This window comes from Solanum dulcamara, chromosome 11 (assembly GCF_947179165.1).
Source record: "Solanum dulcamara chromosome 11, daSolDulc1.2, whole genome shotgun sequence".
Lineage (NCBI taxonomy): Eukaryota > Viridiplantae > Streptophyta > Magnoliopsida > Solanales > Solanaceae > Solanum > Solanum dulcamara.
This window is the reverse complement of record NC_077247.1, coordinates 57,724,908-57,744,560: the sequence shown is the minus strand read 5'-3', so window position 1 is coordinate 57,744,560 and position 19,653 is coordinate 57,724,908. Positions and strand designations below refer to the sequence as shown.

The following is a 19,653-nucleotide window of genomic DNA, read 5'->3' as shown; positions in this document are numbered from 1 at the left end:
CTCAAGCCCAACCTACTAAACCACTCGAAGGAAATCCTTCATGCATAACGCCTAATTTTCGTTTGATTATTCAAGGGAACATAATAAGGATAATTATGCCACATGGTCATTCTGCAAAAGTAATTATCAAAAAAAATTGTCATTTGCTAAATAGGCAGTGTATATTTCATATATAGTCAAGCTATATTCAGTTTTTGAATATATCATAATGTATAATCAGTGTATAACTCATGTATAAGTATTTTATATTGTATAGTCAATGTATACTTTTTATGACTTTTAGCAAGCTATACTATATAGACACGGTATATTTTCTATGATTTGGGCTATTTTTCTATGTAAATAAAATATGATTATATTTGTAGTAAACTATTTAGTTTATTAAATATATTTGAAATTGTTACAAAATAATACATACCAATTATGTTTTAGATATATAAACCTATATCATATATACATGAAAGATATATACACCTATACTATATATACAAGTTACTGGCACCTTACTATTAACGGGTGCCAGTAACCCCCGCCCTTGTTCTTCACATAAAGCCGTCCCTGACTCTAGTTGATCATTGAATTAAAAATCACCAAATCTTTTATAAAATTGTTTGAGTCCTTCCTATAGCCCTCCACTCACCACAAGTTGTTTGTTTTATATAAATACATGTAATTTCAATAGCGTACTCTACTATTACAGTCTAAAACATTACAAAAGAGTATAAGCAACATAATTATTACTCTTACTACTCAATACAACATTCGAACTTTACCTTTTGTTGATGAATAAGGAACGAAAAAAGAAGAAAAAAAAAAACTTGTTTTGGTCCTGTACAATCAATTAGTGTATTTATCCGTGCTTCGCGCGAAATTAAATATATTTTGAAATAATTGATGTCCCCATTTGACATTTTTCAATAAGCAGTGCATAAAAAGAAAATAATACAAATCAAGTCACGATCTTGATGTTGCCTATGCTTAGAAAATTGCTAAAAAGATATTTTCAAACTATAATTTCAGCTTAACATTGCCGATAAAAAGAAGAAAAAACATAAAAAGTTAATATGAAAAGTTTCAATAAATTGACTATCTAATTATCGTAGTTTCTTATCAAAATTCAATGAATTTTATAACAATAATATTAGTTCAACCAAAGTAACATTAAGTTTAATTGATTATAAATTACATGACAATTTTTTATGTATAAACGACTCAATCTACTTTCTTTGGACCAGATTTTGTGACATTTTTGCTTGAAAATGAGTCTCAAACATTTAAAGCTGCAATGTCTTCTTCTGATTCAGCATTTTGAAAAGAGGCAATCAATAGTGAGATTCAATCAATTTTAAATAACCATACATGGGAATTGGTTGATCTTCCTCCTAGAAATAAACCTTTAGGATCAAAATGGATATTTAAAAGGAAAATAAAAGCTGATGGCACTATTGATAAATATAAGGCAAGACTTGTGGTCAAAGGTTATAAACAAAAAGAAGGACTTGATTACTTTGACACATACTCGCCGGTAACAAGAATAACATCTATTCGGGTGTTAGTGGCACTTGCAACTGTATATGGTCTTGAAATTCACCAAATGGATGTTAAGACGGCTTTCTTAAATGGAGAATTGGATGAAGAAATTTACACGGAACAACCTAAGATTTTCGTAGTTCCAGGTAAAGAAAGAAAAGTGTGCAAACTTGTTAAGTCACTTTATGGACTTAAACAAGCACCTAAACAATGACATGCGAAATTTGATCAAACAATGGCAAATGGATTTAAGATTAATGAGTGTGACAAATGTGTTTACATTAAAAATACTCCAAATCATGAAGTCATTGTTTGTTTATATGTTGATGACATGTTGATAATGAGTAAAGACATTGCCGATGTAAATGCTACGAAGCGTATACTTGCTAGCAAATTTGACATGAAAGACTTAGGGGTTGGTGACTTAATCTTAGGAATTAGGATCCATAAAACTCCACAAGGTCTAGAATTATCACAGTCACATTATATTGAAACCATTCTTGATAAGTTCAAGTATTTAAAATTTAATGTTGCAAAAACTCCAATTGATGTAAGCTTTGCACTTCAAAAGAATAAAGGTAAAAGTGACTCACAGTTAGACTATGCACGAGTTTTAGAAAGTTTGATGTATATTATGAATTGTACACGACCAGATATAACATGTGCTATTAGCAAGTTGAGTTGATTCACGAATAATCCCAATCAAACTCATTGGATGGCAATGAAACGAGTCTTGGGGTAAACACACCCAAAACTATGTTTTGCATTATAATAAATATCCCGCAGTAGTTGAGGGATATAGTGATGCAAACTGGATCACCGGATCATCTGAAGTTAAATCCACAAGTGGATATATTTTCACCGTTGGTGGAGGAGCAGTGTTTTGGAAATCATCAAAACAGACATGCATCGCCCGCTTTACAATGAAGTTAGAATTTATAGCTTTAGACAAGGCTGGTGAAGAAGCTGAGTGGCTTTACATGGACATATGCTTAACAAATACTATAGGAGTATAGTAATGGACTTTGAGAAGTTCAAACTTCAAACAGCTGGCAATATATTATATTATTCTCACCCAATACCAGTCTTTTGTTTATTTTTTAAGTCTTCCACGCTACAAACTTGTGAAGGCACATGAAAAGGATTCTAAGAGTGAAATCGTGGAAATCCACTTGTGCACACTATCTAGACGATCTTTTCTATCCAGATCAAAACTATGTTGTTTATCTTTAAGACTAATCGGATTTGCCAAAATAGCTTGTACATGGGGAAGTCTGTTTAAATTAAAAAATTAGTCGTACAGTAGAGATTTAGATCTTTTCTTTCTTTAATTAATTCATAGGAAGGCACACAGTTGTACATGGGAAGGCACACACTCACTAATTAATTCATAATTATGCTGGTTCTATGCCAATCTTTTGATACTTTGCAACATTTTCAGTGGCATAAGAGTGATCAGATGATCCGAGCCTGGTAGCGTTAACATAATCCTGAGGACAATGAGCAGGTATGCCGGGGAGTAACAAGCCTACCACTCTCATGAATACAAGAAGTCCGCCTTCCTTATACTTCCCTCCGTTTACACATGGTAGAATACAGCTTCTAATTAGCTCCCAACCTGCATTTAGCATCTTTGGTATAAACAGTAAAACACCCAACCCATTCTTGTCTGGTTCTTCACCTAAAATCTGTCAGTATTCAAACACCATATATAATTAATCGTCACATAGATTAAAAAAAAGTAAAAATAAAGGAGAACAATTGTTTTTCCTATGCTTTTAGAAGAGAATTCAAGACTTAGAATGAGTTAGATCTTACTATATATATATATTATTTTTTATTATTATTAAAGTCGACTTAAAAGCAATTTGCTCAATGTTTTACCTTTGTATGCACCATGTTACATTAAAGGATGTCAAATGGGTAGGTTAAGTCACATTTGAATGAATTAACATAGGTTGTAATAAAAATTGAGTCGGGTTATGACCCAATATTTACGTGGATTGTCAAGATAGACTAAATTTGATCCACTTCTTCAGGAATAAATAAATAAAATTGAAAGTGTACTTACTTTTTCTCTGTAGAGGCTATTGTAATAGATGCAAGTTCCAAAGTGCTTGAACATGAAAGTAGAATTATCATATGGCAATCGTGGTACCATGTCATTGCTGTAGACAACCCTATAGTATGGAACCTCATGTTTTGTTAATTGCCCCTTCATATATTCAACAAATTTTTCATCTCCAACTCTTGGTTGCCCAAATGTATAAACACCCCCTAATCTTTTCAACAGCCAAGATTCCTCATGGAATGCCAATATTGCTGGAAATAAAATTGCAAGTGCTCCACCTAAGCTGTGACCAGTAACTACAAACCTTGCCTTTTCATTTTTCTCCAGGAGTTGTTTGAGTAATTTTCTTAGGAAATAATAGGCTGGAGATGGCTGATTATTATTATCAGTTGGTACAATATCTTTGGGCCATCCGAGGCTCTTTTGTAACCCGAGAGCTTTCATAAATCCGGCATGGACTTTGCCCATGCCGGGAATGTCATACCAAGAGAGATTAAAGTCGGAGATCCAATCATCAGAATTGAAGAATTCTGTTCCTCTAAATGCCACAACAATCAGCTCTGGGTCCACGTTTTTATCTTGAAGCACGAATGCTTGTGTTGTAGATTTCTCTTGATAATCTGTTAAAATTTAGAACAAAAAGATATGAAAAAATCGAAAGAAATGAAAAAAGAAGGGTAAAATCCCATCCGTTAATTTTTGAGATCCAAGTGTGAATTTTCAGGAGGAAAAAAAAGAAGATATTAGAAAAATAATTTCTTTCAACTTAAGTCATTTTTATTTTGTAAGATTATCTTAACTTTTAATTCATACCAATACATTTATGTAAGCAGAACTTATAGGTTTAAAATATGGCATAGAAATCGCTGTAACAACCATTTGATTTCCATACAGATAGAAAAAGATCACAAAGAGTATTGTTTATAATATGTTGACTAACTACAATCGCACTATTAGCATATACTGTTGATGATGATCTGTGCACGTGATTGATGCTTTAATTAGGTGTCGATGCATTATTTGGTCTCCTTGATATGGTCTTTGCCCTTTGGGCAATTTCGTGTGGAGATTTTTTTTCTGTCCTGCCCTGGGAAAGATCATTATTATCACATTTTAAAGGTGATTCGATCTATCAATTAATAGTGAAAAGTGTTAATTACTGAACAATCCTTACTATGACTCCTTTAAATTCAAAATTCATGATTCATTTTTTATCAAGGTAGAACGCAAGATTTATCTCAATGGTTGGGATCATGAATAGGATTATCCTATATAGATTAAAATGTTGGGTTAATTTATTTTTTTTACTTCAACTCGTCATTAAATTATTAGTATTCAAATACTTCCGACAGAGTATACTGGTGTGATATAGCAATAGTAAATCTGATTTTTCTATTACAAAAAAATAAAATAAAATAAAACTTTGAATCTTATATATATACCATTTCCAATTGTAGAATGAGTTTTATGTCACAACAAAAGAAAAATAAAAAGAAGGTAACTTTATTATATAATTTTCAATAATTGAGCACCAGCCTAAGATATAATGGCAATGTTTGCAAAAGCTTATACAAATTAATATCTTACCATTCCAGAAGTCAAAGGAGTCCACCAGATCCATCTGCATAATATTAAAAATCAAACAGATTTGAGCAAATCAAGATTTTCAATAACAAGTTTAAAATCTGAAAAAGTAGACATACGAATTAGCTTAAGAGTTCGACATCTATTATTTATAGATAAAAAATAACTTAATTATATATAAATAATATAATTTTTTGCCAAAAATAATTCGGACGAACCCATGTCACCGTGTGGCTCCGCCACTGGATCTGAGCACATCCTTTTAAGGGGAAAATAAATAAAAAAACAGATAAAATGGGTGCCTGAAAATAACTTTTTAAAAATTAAATAGAACTAGAAAAAACAAGTTCAATAAATATCATTTCACATTGATTATCTATTTCCACTCTTATAACAGCTCCCACCCCCAGCTCTCTCATAGTTTTTACATAGATCATATACAAATATTATTATATTTACGGGGAAAAAAAGTAAAAAACTAGGAATCATTTTCGTACCATCACGGTCATTGGTATAAGCTAGCTAGATAGTTTACCTTCCAGTGATCGTTGACGGTAGTTTCAATACATGCTTTGTTCTCGTAAGCTGCTTTTGCAGCCATCATGCTGATTGCCTCATCGTATCTTCTACGTCCTCCAACTTCTTCAACAACGTCAGTAAAATCCAGGTCAACTCTTTTATCCAAATTTCCAATAAATGACAAGTAGGACGCTGATTCCTTATCCGGTACTACAGCTTTACCTACAAATCATAAATATCCAGTTTCAATAAGAGATCTAAAAACGAAAAGTGTCACATAAATTGATAGTAAGTACCTGTTAAGGAGTTGAAAACAAGGCGGAAGAAGCCGCCATTGACGTTTTGAAGGTTAAGCCAGTACTCAATTGCATTGCCGAACCCTGCCAAAGGTTTTGCAGTTGCGAGTAAAACCTTCTGGACTAGAATGGAAATAAAAATAACCCATCTACGTGACAAAGGTTCCTTAGTCATTTCTTCGTCAGGGCAATCTACGAAATCTTTTTGTCCCATATTTTTATTACTGGAAAACAATATTCGTGCCAAATCTAATACACTACATTCTTCTGGCTTTAGAAGCATATAATTGCTGCAGAAAGACTTGTTGCAACTACTGCTCGCCATTCTGTAGATCGATCGATGATAACTTAACTAATAGAGTATTTTATTTATTGAAGAGATGTGCATTCCATAATGAAATATATGGATCAATTTATAACAGTACAAGTTAGAGGACTATAGTTGGAAACTTTGATTTCCAGACTCTTCATTATGTTTATGTGAAAGTGGAGAGCCACATGTGGGGTACAGAAGTTTATTAGCATGTGCAGGCCCTAGTTTTTTTCCTATTTAAATATTCGTCCCGTTAGAGACATAATTGGGTGATTGACAATAAAATAACTCTACAGACCTGACAAAATAATATACTCTAAGTTTAATAAATTATGATTTTAATATTTTGCAGAAAAACATGAGTTAAAAGTTCAAAATTATTCATATTCAATTAAGGTCATTCAGTGTAATTTCGTGATCATAATTTAACCTACTAAACTTGAAATCACTGTGTGTGTAATTAGTCCATCTAAACATGACTTGTTTGACACGCTCATGTTTCGGTAGTCTAATGACCCATTTATTAATATTTATTAATTCAGTCGAATCAAATTTGATTCGTTTAAATTTTACTCGGACCGTTCTTTTGATACTCAACCTTTATATTTGTTTTTTCTCCTCTATTTGAAACTATAAAGCTTAATTAGTAGGAAAAACTGAATATAGAAGTATTTTTTTTTTTTATTAATGAACTCTAAAAGAAAACACATAGACATGTCTAAACGTGTTACATGTGTGGTTTTTCTTTTAAAAAGAAAATTTCATTAGGTAAAGTCCAAAATCAAAAAGCTGATCTCCTCCAGCTGGTAGCAGTGGCACTTATAATTTGTTTTTGACTCGAAATCTTCAAGAGGGTCGGTTGATAATTGGAATTTGTGTAATTATTAGGATAGTAATTATTAGTTCAGTAATTATATAGTTTAGTAATTATGATGACTGTTTGTTTGCCACAGTATAATTATAATTGTTTTATTTAGTTGCACAAATATAATTATAAGATTATATTAAATTTTAAAAATAAAAATTAATTTTTTAAAATTATAATTTATATTATCCTAATAAGGATCTTTATAAATGATATTAAATTAAATATTAATTAATAAACATATGTTCTTAACTAATATTATAAAAAATAATTTATTTATATTGTTTAAATTAATATATTTTAAATAATTTAATCAAATAAACTAAAAGTATAAGATTTTTATGACATCATGAAATGTATACAACAATAACAACATACCCAATGAAATATCATAAAATGTATGTTTGACAAAAATGTTAATATTATAAATATAATGTCATAAAATTATTAAAACATTTGACAAAAAAATAATCTATCAAGTTTAACTAAAAAATAAATGTTTTGCAATGTGATTTATCAAGTCAATAGTACTAAAACAAATGAAATTGAAAATATGAAATAAATTCTAAATTCAAAACAAAAAAATTTAATATAATGCTCTTATATCCAATTTTAACACAACGTACATAAATATAATTTTAAAAATTAGAATACTAACAAAATTATTTTTAAAAGAAATAGAATAATAAATAAATAATATGAAAAATTGCATGGAATGAAAAAGTAAAGGTTGAGAATGAGAATGAAATGAAATATAAATAAAAAAAATAAAAAATATATATTTAAAAAATATTAGAATAATTGAAATATTTTTTTAAAAATAGTAGAAATAAAAAATAAATTAAAATGAAAAAATAGAAATATAAATAAAAATAATAATTAAAAAGCTTCATGTAATTACGTGATGTAATTACACCAATTCTTTACCCTCCCTTGGAAATTGAAGAGTGTAATTATTTTCTTTCAATTACACTCAATTCCTCTCTTACCAAGTAATTACTTGATCTTCTAAACATATCAAAAAATATAATTATACCTAATTATACTAAATTTCAATTACATTATGGCTTTTTAAATATGCTCTTAGTCGCACTTATTCTTTTAGTGGAAGTTATGAAACCAACACAATAATTTATATTAGACTAAAAAATTGTGATCTGCATGGACCTAATTTATAGATTTTTTGTACTGTGACGTTAACTACATAATTTAATTTTCTTTATCTAAAATAAGCTATATATGTGTATATATGATAGTAAATCATCTTATTAAGTGCGAAATGGATACATGATAAATATTATTAATATTGATAAATTTTAAATGGTGTTAATGAAATGATTTTAATTTTTTGCTTTAAAATAATTTTTTAAATTTGTTTGATAGTAAATCATCTCATTCATGTTTCTCAAAAACTCAATATGAGAAAGCTCATAATTTAAATATTTTTCTTCATCAAATGTTAATTCTTTACTCAAAATAGTGATAGAATTTACACAACTATAAGCGACATTCTAATAGCCTGAGCAACAAATTAAATCACAAAAGTTTTGATCTTTTTTTCTAAATTAAATTAATATTTTAGGGCAAACAATAAAGAAAATAAGAGGATGAATGTAAAGAAAATCTCCCATTGTATTAAAGTAATCATAATAGTCTTTTCTCTGGGGGATTGAGATCGAGGCATTTAAATGAAAATCTCAGGTGGGTCCCATTTTCCTATAACTCAAGCTATAATCACATTCTCTAACAATCAGAAGAAAAGAATTGTAGTGTTTAAAAGTACCGTTGATTCGCTGAAATGTTAGAGAAGAAGTAAAGAATAAAGAAATAAAATAAAGACAAATAATATCTTGAAAAAGTAAAAACAATATTTAACTTTTTCATCCTTCAATACAAAAAGTATTCGTATTGTACATCTACTAAACAAACAATGTCCAAACTATTAAAGCAGTAACGTAATTGATTAATCTAATCATTTAAATAGATTAATGCAAATTAGAATCGTTGAACCATTACAGACGACATATATAATATTGCTCCGCCAACCTGTTAGACTTTTGGCATACTTATATTTTAAATAAGAGTAATATTTAAAAGTCGAAGTTAATTCTAGCAAGTTGTTTCAGGTATTATTTTTTTTAGGATATTTTACTTAAATTCATAATGAAAAAAATCCAATTATAATTTATTTCAATTTTTTTGATAATTATCTGAATTCCTTCTTTTTTTTCAGATTTCTGATACATACGAATGACGCTGATACATCACGATTTGATATATAAGTCTTTTTCATGATACATCGCTAGTTGATACTAACCAAACATTGTTATATCAATAAAACTTATGAATCAGCTTATAACAACTAATATATCATGAACACAACAAAAATAGTAGTAAAACTTATATTTTACTGATACATTTTGTGTTTGGTTTGTATAAACTAGCGATGTATCATGAAAATGACTTATGTATCAAATCGCGATATATCAGCATCATTCCTATGTATCGGAAGAAGGATTTTTGAAATTTTTACAAATGATAACGAATAATTAAAAATATAAGAATATAAGGTGTATAATTTGATAATTTTTTTTTTTATTCGTTTAACTCTAGAAGCAAATACGTAAACATCATATGTGCAAACGTGTATAAATTTGTGATGGTTTTTTATTTTCATTATTAGAAAAATAAAAAGGGGTTATCTCCTCCTGATTTATTTGGATTATATTGATGTTAAATAAATAAAAAAAAATTCAAAGATACGATTTTCTATATAGCTCATTTATTAAAGAATGATAAAGTTTACATTGATGATTCATTAGATTAGTGCACTTCTTATAAGGCTTCGATAATTCTAGTTTTTTTAGTGTGAGTTAAGTTCAAAACAAAATTTTATATAGTATATATCAAAACATAACTTATTTCACCTAATGTTGAACTCCTAAATTGAATTTTGCCTACTCACCAAATATCCCAGCTCAAATATTGCATAGATCATGCTCTCGAAAAAAATCCACTAATTAATTGATCAGTATGATCACTATTAGTGATGGATTATCAAAAAATTATATTAATTACTATCTATTTAGCGATAGTTAAGCGATGAAAGTCAAAACTAATTTCACTATTTTTAATAGGCTGTAATATATTTGACAATATACTACACATACATTTGTTTTGTTTACGGTATAAAGTGATAATAGACTAATAGGCCAAGTAATATTATTTTGTATTTATATAGTTATAATAAGTTTTGTATGCTTTATACATTTTCCCAGTTGATAAGTTTTTTAACATCAATTCTATTAATACTATTAAATTTAAATAAATGTATCGCCATGCTATTAAGTATTTTATAAAAAACGTTAGTAAAAGCTATACTATACATACAATTGAACCACTAGAATACATTAGATCGAGCGACTCTCGATACATTACACATACAAATGAACCACTAAAGGGTATATACTGCAAATCCCAAAATATATTCCATTGAATAAAGTGAAATTTTAGCTTTGTTCATCAAAGTACACGGTTCAAATCAGTAAAATATCTACATTGGTGCAGGGAAAAAACTAATAGAAATTATAAAAGGCACACACTCGCTTAATTATGCCAATCTTTTGATACTTTGAGACGTTCTTAGTGATCCGAGCCAGGTAGCGTTAACATAATCCTGAGGACAATGAGCAGGTATGCCGGGGAGTAACAAGCCTACCATTCTCATGAATACAAGAAGCCCGCCTTCCATATACTTCCGCCCGCTTACACATGGTAGAATACAGCTTCTAATCAGCTCCCAACCTGCATTTAACATCTTTGGTATAAACAGTAAAACACCCAACCCATTCTTGTCTGGTTCTTCACCTAAAATCTGCCAATATTCAAACACCATATATAATTAATCGTCAAATAGATTAAAAAAAAAAAGTAAAAATAAAGGAGAACAATTGTTTTTCCTATGCTTTTAGAAGAGAATTAAAGACTTAGAATGAGTTAGATCTTACTATATATATATTTATTTATTTATTTTAATTATTAAAGTCGACTTAAAAGCAATTTGCTCAATGTTTTGCCTTGGTATGCACCATGTTACATTAAAGGATGTCAAATGGGTAGGTTAAGTCACATTTGAATGAATTAACATAGGTTGTAATAATAATTGGGTCGGGTTATGACCAATATTTACGTGGATTGTCAAGATAGACTAAATTTGATCCACTTCTTCGGGAATAAATAAATAAAATTGAAAGTGTACTTACTTTTTCTCTGTAGAGGCTATTGTAATAGATGCAAGTTCCAAAGTGCTTGAACATGAAAGTAGAATTATCATATGGCAATCGTGGTACCATGTCATTGCTGTAGACAACCCTATAGTATGGAACCTCATGTTTTGTTAATTGCCCCTTCATATATTCAATAAATTTTTCATCTCCAACTCTTGGTTGCCCAAATGTATAAACACCCCCTAATCTTTTCAACAGCCAAGATTCCTCATGGAATGCCAATATTGCTGGAAATAAAATTGCAAGTGCTCCACCTAAGCTGTGACCAGTAACTACAAACCTTGCCTTTTCATTTTTCTCCAGGAGCTGCTTGAGTAATTTTCTTAGGAAATAATAGGCTGGAGATGGCTGATTATTATTATCAGTTGGTACAATATCTTTGGGCCATCCGAGGCTCTTTTGTAACCCGAGAGCTTTCATAAATCCGGCATGGACTTTGCCCATGCCGGGAATGTCATACCAAGAGAGATTAAAGTCGGAGATCCAATCATCAGAATTGAAGAATTCTGTTCCTCTAAATGCCACAACAATCAGCTCTGGGTCCACGTTTTTATCTTGAAGCACGAATGCTTGTGTTGTAGATTTCTCTTGATAATCTGTTAAAATTTAGAACAAAAAGATGTGGAAAATTCGAAAGAAAGGAAAAAAGAAGGGTAAAATTCCATCCGTTAATTTTTGAGATCTAAACTTGTATTTTTTATTTTTTTTTAAAAAAGATAGATAGATAGGAAAATAACTTCTTTCACCTTAAGTCATTTTTTTTGTAATTATCCTTTAGTGAATTTTAATTCACTCCAATACAAATATTTGTGTTGCAGAACTTCTTAGTTTTAAAATATGGCATGAAAATGGGCATGACAGACATTTGATTCCCATACAGGTCGCGAAGAGATTGTTAGTAGTTGACTAACGACAACAATATGGACTATTACTTTATTATTACTATATTGTTGATGAAGATCATAATATTATTAGTAATTTAGTATATTGTTGATGATGATCATTGCACCAAATTGATGCTTTAATTAGGTGTCAGGGTCCCACAACTATTGTGAGTGGATTAAAATAATATGGTCTTGGCCCTTTCGGGAATCTCGAATTACTTAAAGACACACAATTTATTTTCTTATCAAGACGTAAGATTTATCTCAATGGAATTGGGATCATGAATAGAATAATCCTATTGGCTAAAACGTTGGGTTTAATGATTATTATTTTTATTTTGGCCTCAAACATCACGTGTCACGTCATTAAATTGTTATTGAAAGTATATTGGGGTGATATAGCAATACTAAACTGATTTTGGAAAAGAGCCTAAAATGTCTTTAAATTTCTTATCAAGACGTAAGATTTATCTCAATGGAATTGGGATCATGAATAGAATAATCCTATTGGCTAAAACGTTGGGTTTAATGATTATTATTTTTATTTTGGCCTCAAACATCACGTGTCACGTCATTAAATTGTTATTGAAAGTATATTGGGGTGATATAGCAATACTAAACTGATTTTGGAAAAGAGCCTAAAATGTCTTTAAATTTCTTATCAAGACGTAAGATTTATCTCAATGGAATTGGGATCATGAATAGAATAATCCTATTGGCTAAAACGTTGGGTTTAATGATTATTATTTTTATTTTGGCCTCAAACATCACGTGTCACGTCATTAAATTGTTATTGAAAGTATATTGGGGTGATATAGCAATACTAAACTGATTTTGGAAAAGAGCCTAAAATGTCTTTAAATTATTGAAAATAGTATAAAAATATCATTTTTGAATCTAAAGGTAAAAGACAAGGGCATTAATTTTTAAAATTTTATATGATAATCATCCACCTTTACCTTTAGTTTCAAAAATGACATTTTTTTTAACATAATTATAATTAAATAATTTAAATAATTTTTTTAAACACGTGACGGCCATCTATTGGTTACAATTTAATTATTTAAAATTAATTATAAATCAAAATTTCTTTAACATAAATTTTAATCACAGAAAAGAGCCTAAAATGCATTCGAACTATTAAAAATGGTACAAAAATATCTCCCATGCCCTTTTCCATTAAAGAAATGGTCATTTTTGGACGTAAATGTAGATGTCAAGGACATTTTATGCCCAATAAATAGATGATGGATATTTTTATATAATTTTTAATAATTTGAGGGCATTTTAATATAACTTGGATCTTGTTATACCATTTCCAATTGTAGAATATGCTACTACAAAATAAAAATAAAAAAGGTAATTATTATGTCTTACCATTCCAGAAGTCAAAGTATCCCACGAAATCCATCTGCATAAAATTTAAAGGCAAGATCTGTGAGGACATCCTTTTCATTACAAGGGGGGGAAAAAGAAGAAGAGAAAATGGGTGTATTAAAATATTTTTCAATTTTTTATATTTGTTTGAATAATATATATATATCATTTCATATTGATTATTTCTACCCCATCCTCATAGTTATTGCTTAGGTTATATATAAATATTTTTGAAATATTAATTTTCGCTTAAGTATCAGATCTAGATACCAACATTGTGGGATTTCATTGGATTGCTATTGTTGTATCAGGCTAAGTAATGATTGGAACTACGAAGGGTAAGATAAGACGAAACACATGGTCAAATCGTACGAGCACATATGCAGACATGTCAAAACGACGGCAGTGCATTGGAAAGCCTACGATATCCACCCTATATGAACCGCACCTGGCCAAGGATCGGAACACCTGGTGGAAAAATTAACAGCTAACATAGCAGTTATGAAACCGTCGAGCAGCAGAGTCGGACGTTACTCTTTACTCTTAAATGCCATTAATTACGCTATTTTTTATGAGGTATGAGGAATAATCATAGGCAATTCATTGTTAAAAATGGTCCCTATATATTTAAGCTATGATATCGCCACCTTGTAGGGACATATACACAAAGATCAAATCATACTCTAGTGAATACTACTTTTTTTTTAGCAATTTCATTGCTCGTCTCATAAGCTATTCGTCTCAGACTAGCTTATCCTAAAATATCTTTAAGCATGATATTGCTAGAATCGATCAACACATGCTATCTTAATATAATCCTTTATTTACTTATCATATTCAATTCATTATTTTGCTTACTTTTTAGCTAGCTATTATAATAGTTTTATCTGCCTAGGATCAAGATATCAAACACACAAGAAAAATAAGTTTAAAAAATCTACTTTTTTTTTTCCTTCAAAAAAACATTTTCATTCGTACCAAACACTCCCATTGTTATAAGCTAGCTAGGTAGTGTACCTTCCAGTGATCGTTGACGGTTGTTTCAATCCATGCTTTGTTCTCGTAAGCTGCCTTTGCAGCCATTATGCTGATTGCTTCATCGTATCTTCTACGTCCTCCAACTTCTTCAACAATGTTAGTAAAATCGAGCTCAACTCTTTTATCCAAATTTCCAATAAATGACAAGTAGGACGCTGATTCCTTATCTGGTACTACAGCTTTACCTACAAATCATAAATATCCCGTAGCTACTTCAATTAATACAAATAGAGAGGTCCAAAAAAACAAAAAAAAAAGTGTCACATAGATTGAGCCAGTACTTACCTCTTAAGGAGTTGAAAATAAGACGGAAGAAGCCTCCGTTGACGTTTTGGAGGTTAAGCCAATACTCAATTGCATTACCGAACCCTGCCAAAGGTTTAGCAGTTTTGATTAAAACCTTTTGGATCAGAATGGAAATAAAAAAAACCCATCGACGTGACAAAGGCTCCTTTGTCTTGTTCAATTCTTCATTAGGGCAGTCTACATCTACAAATTCTTTTTGTTCCATATTTTTACTGGAAAACAACATTCTTGCCAAATCTGATACACTACATTCTTCTGGCTTTAGTAGCATATAGTTGTTGCAGAAAGACTTGTTGCAACTACTGCTAGCCATTTTACAGATGAAGAAGGATAAGGAAAGGTTGTGTTTGAGGATTATATATAACTGGAATTCAAATTTCCATCTCAGTGGAAGGATAAGAGAAGGTTCATTTTGACTTTCCCTATTATGTTTATAATCAGAAAGTGGAGAGACATATGGGGTACTGGTTGGTATAGAAATTTATTTTCATAACTGGAATTAATTGTTTTTTCCTGATTAATCAATCCCTTAATTAAGAGTAATACGTGCTAATCAAATTTAATTATTATAGCAAGTTGTTTTAGGCACTAGTATTTTTTTATTCATTTAACTCTAGAAGCAAATACGTAATCATCAGCATGTGTATACAAGTGTGATGTTTTTTTATTTTCAGTAGAAAAATAAAAAGAGGTGATCTCCTCCTGATTTATTTGGACTGTCTTATTCTTTTTTTAAAATAAATAAATTGGGCTTAATAGCAAATTTTACCTAAATCGCATAGTGATTCTTCCTAATTACACTTTATCCCTATTTTTTAAAAAAATACCTGAAATCCTTTTTTTTTTGTCACTTCTGGATACATCACGTACGTGCTGAGTGATGTATCCGATCGATTCATCGTGTAAAGTGATATACCTGACGTCTTTGTACATCGCGTAAAGTGATGTACTGATGTATCCGATCTATACATCACCAATGATGTATCAAAGAATAAGAGAGAGTATGAATTTTTATAATTTTTTCAAATGATAGAAAATTTTAGAGAATATGGTAAAACAAGTTGTGTATTTAGGTAATTTTTATTACTTGAAAATTATAAAAGGAAGTTGGCATTTGATTATCTTTGATGTTAAACGAAGAAAAAAAATCCAAATATACGATTTTCTGTATGGTGTATTTGGTATCTGCAGTACAAAGTCTTACAAATGTATAGCTGTTTTGCATCGATTTTTTTCAAGTTATGGTGATACACTCAAGTTGGCGCATGACAGAATACAATCCCTTGGTATTTTGTATTATAAAAATCATCACTGGAACATTTAAATATGAGGTGTTATATACAACGGAATGTACTTGAACTATTGAAAATGGTACAAAATTGTCCCTCATCCGTCTATTGGGCCTAAAATGTTGACATTCACCTTTAAGTCCAAAAATGACCTTTTCTTTAACGGAAAAGGGCATTAGGGCATTTTTGTATTAATTCCAATAGTTCGAGGCATTTTAGGTCCTTTTTCGTAATTAAAATTCTGTTAAATAAATTTGATTTATAATTAATTTTAAATAATTAAATTATAACCAATAGAAGGCCGCCACATGTTTAAAAAAATTATTCAAATTATTTAATTAAAATTCTGTCAAATAAATTTTAAGTAATTTTAACAAAAAATTAATTATGGAAAAGGGCCTAAAATGACCCTTATGCCCTTTTTCGTTAAAGAAAATGTCATTTTTGGACCTAAAAGTGGATGTCAAGGATATTTTAGGCCCAATATATGGATAAAGAATATTTTTATACCATTTTTAATAGTTCGAGAATATTTTAGGTTCTTTTCCGATAATAATGTATTCAATATAATATTTACAAATAGAAAAAGGTAATGTGTAAAATCTACTTTGTGGTGGCATATACGAATCTAATGTTCCAGACTAATCGCTTTGGGGATAATAATTAATTTTATCGGCATTTATTTATTTATTTACTTTGTTCTTTTTTTTTTTATACTTTAAAACGAATTGGCAAGGTTTAAAAAGAGATTGGGAAGAAGTTACCGCAAATAGCCCGTGCAATATTGCATAGATCATGCCCTAAAAAAAGACCTACTCTTAATATCCGTCCATCCAATAACATTATCCAATTTATATTTTTATAAATAATCTACACACATGAGTGCACTGCGAAATAAAGCCCAAAACTTGATTAAGCACAATTGAATCTTTTGCAATATAGAAGAGTGTAACTCAGCTGGTTGACTTCGAGAGTTCAATTCTCAAGTAGTTCCTTTCCCATTTCCCTTACCTTGCTCACAATAAGTCCACTGCAAAAAAATAATTAAAAAAAAAGTCCACTGCAAAAAAATATATACATACGTTTGATGAATTATTAAGGATATCTATGGTTTAAATATGGCTTGGGCACTATTATATTGAAAGTGATTGTATTTCGTTGTGTCATAGTCATGAGGATTTCTATTGATTATTAATTTGACTTTGTGTTTGTAGAATTTTTCAACCTAAATTACACATATAAATGCATTAGATTGTTTATAGGATTGGTATGGCCACTTTTGTCACATAAATGAATTTGACATTTACTGGCATCTATTTCTAAACCCGTGAATTAAAAACAATATATTAAGTTAGAGTAATACTAGAGCTAGAATAACATTCTGTAAAAAAATTCTTTTTAATTCGAATGGATCTACTTTATTACCAATAGTGAAAAACAAACAATTAGATAGGGGACATACTAACCTCTAATTGGCTCTGTCAAGGTGGGTCAAAATTAATTTCTGTTGTCTTTAGATTTGATGTCAACTCTCATCTATTCGTTCCTAATCCTATTTAGCAATGATAATTAAATATTTTCTTATTAGCTTCTTTGAAGCAATGTCACACTAACACTAGTTTTTCATTTGACAATCTTCTTAAGTTCCTCCACAGCTTGTAGCATTCTCCGTGGAGTTATTGTTTCTTCATTCATACAGGAACTAAGTTAAAAGTTTAGAATCTGTTTCAGCAATTATCTTGGTCAGTCCTTTTGAGGCAATATAGTTAGAGCCCAAACAACATTAGCCTTGCTTTCAGCCCAATTGTTAGTATTAGGCCCAATAAATGATTAATAGGTAAGGATGGCCCAATTATTATTAGGTCCAATAAGCAATTAATTGGTAAAAAGTTTCTCACGCCCAGTGGGACTCGAACCCACAATCGCTTGATTAGAAGTCAAGCGCCTTATCCATTAGGCCATGGGCGCTGGTTAATAATCGGGTGCTTGGGAATCTAATATGATGGAAGACCAAGAGCTAGTTTGGATTTGGTCAAATCTATATGTTATGGAGGAGGTAGACTTCTTGGGGCATGTCATAGGCCAAATCAAGATGGAAGAGGCCAAGGTGTCTGCCATAAGGGAGTGGGAGTTACATTCCATGCCCTCGGAGAGTGCTTTGTCGTACTAGGTCACTGACATATCCTTTTTTGTCTTTATTTGCAGTCTGAGTTCCTTTCCACTGGTTCTTGAAAGCTCTCCCTCTCGCATCGGTTCTGCATTCCACCGTGCTCACGACCCATCTGGCTTGCCAGCGATAGTGGGAATTCTCCCGTTCGCTGGTCAAAGACTTGGTTGGATGCAGAATCTACTTAAGTTTTTGACTTCTGGAAGTGTTTGACAAATATAAAATAACTTAAAATAAGTTAAAAAACAAAAGTAGCTCACCCCACTACTTTTTATTTTTTGACTTAAAAGTCATTTAAGTTTGAATTTTTATTTTTGACTTAAAATCTACTTTTTTTTAAATCAATTCAAACGGGCTCTAAGTTTATGTAGGAACGCAACCGGTTTTTAAGTATTGGGAGATCCTTGGTTGAGACTTGAGAGCAATTGGATAGTTTTCCTCTAATATAATTTATATTTTGAAAAAATATAAACTATTTATGTTAATACAAAATCAAACTTTGTCATATTCAGTTGGATTTTTGGATTTTATTTTTTTAAAAAAATTGAACATCAAATTTGATACTTTGAATTTTTTAGATATCCGAAAATCCAAAATTTTCATACCTTTTATTTAGTCCTATTCATATATCCAATACTAATAGTAAATCTAAAGATCCAATAATACACCACATGTCATACATTAACTCCGTAAATTTCTTTTCTCCGAGATATAACAACGAGTATGAAAATAATAGATGATTTATGGTTGGTGGTAAAAAGGATGTATTGTGTTTGAATTAATGTCTTTTCTAATAAGCAGATCGTAAAAGCTCAAAAATCAGAAAAAAAAATGCTAAATATTTAAATTGATTAATTCAAACCCAAACTTAGAAAATCCAATCCAATCCAAATTTATTTGAATTATAATTTCTTCAATCAAAAAATAAAAAATTCAAACCAAAATTATGTCCGATCCGAATGGCTCAAACACCGGCCCCTAAGCCCCCTATTTGTACTCACTAATTTAAAGAGACTTTAAGTTGTACTTGGAGCTTAACACAAACTCCTATATAATAATAATAATTACATAATCCGTTAACCCTAATGTAATGTTCCTAAAATAAATTAATCTCTTATTACTAAAACG

At 30.2% G+C, this 19,653-nt stretch overlaps 2 protein-coding genes and 1 non-coding gene across 3 annotated transcripts; all 3 read right to left on the bottom strand.

The window, feature by feature from the left end:
- Nucleotides 1-2,821: 2,821 nt before the first annotated feature.
- Nucleotides 2,822-6,436, bottom strand: LOC129873786 (triacylglycerol lipase OBL1-like). The gene is made up of 5 exons (XM_055948961.1): nt 6,001-6,436; nt 5,721-5,926; nt 5,189-5,222; nt 3,602-4,221; nt 2,822-3,218 (listed from the first exon to the last, which is right to left on the bottom strand). Exons 1-5 carry the CDS (start codon nt 6,323-6,325, stop codon nt 2,925-2,927), a joined length of 1,479 nt encoding a protein of 492 aa, XP_055804936.1. The 5' UTR covers nt 6,326-6,436; the 3' UTR covers nt 2,822-2,924.
- Nucleotides 6,437-10,683: 4,247 nt separating this feature from the next.
- LOC129874008 (triacylglycerol lipase OBL1-like) lies at nt 10,684-15,385 on the bottom strand. Its single transcript, XM_055949221.1, has 5 exons — nt 15,049-15,385; nt 14,743-14,948; nt 13,726-13,759; nt 11,441-12,060; nt 10,684-11,052 (listed from the first exon to the last, which is right to left on the bottom strand). The coding sequence occupies exons 1-5, from the start codon at nt 15,380-15,382 to the stop codon at nt 10,789-10,791; spliced, it is 1,458 nt and encodes a 485-aa protein (XP_055805196.1). The 5' UTR covers nt 15,383-15,385; the 3' UTR covers nt 10,684-10,788.
- A 2,868-nt stretch (nt 15,386-18,253) lies between these two features.
- Nucleotides 18,254-18,326, bottom strand: TRNAR-UCU (transfer RNA arginine (anticodon UCU)). The gene has a single exon. It is a non-coding gene; the product is annotated as a tRNA-Arg (tRNA).
- Nucleotides 18,327-19,653: the final 1,327 nt, after the last annotated feature.

Coding starts and splice junctions, on each gene's coding strand:
- LOC129873786 (XM_055948961.1), bottom strand. CDS start 6,325: ATGGCGAGCAGTAGTTGCAACAAGTCTTTCTGCAGCAATTATATGCTT. Junction 4,222..5,188: donor CTCCTTTGACTTCTGGAATG/GTAAGATATTAA, acceptor AAATTTTAACAG/ATTATCAAGAGAAATCTACA. Junction 3,219..3,601: donor ATAGCCTCTACAGAGAAAAA/GTAAGTACACTT, acceptor GAATACTGACAG/ATTTTAGGTGAAGAACCAGA.
- LOC129874008 (XM_055949221.1), bottom strand. CDS start 15,382: ATGGCTAGCAGTAGTTGCAACAAGTCTTTCTGCAACAACTATATGCTA. Junction 12,061..13,725: donor ATACTTTGACTTCTGGAATG/GTAAGACATAAT, acceptor AAATTTTAACAG/ATTATCAAGAGAAATCTACA. Junction 11,053..11,440: donor ATAGCCTCTACAGAGAAAAA/GTAAGTACACTT, acceptor GAATATTGGCAG/ATTTTAGGTGAAGAACCAGA.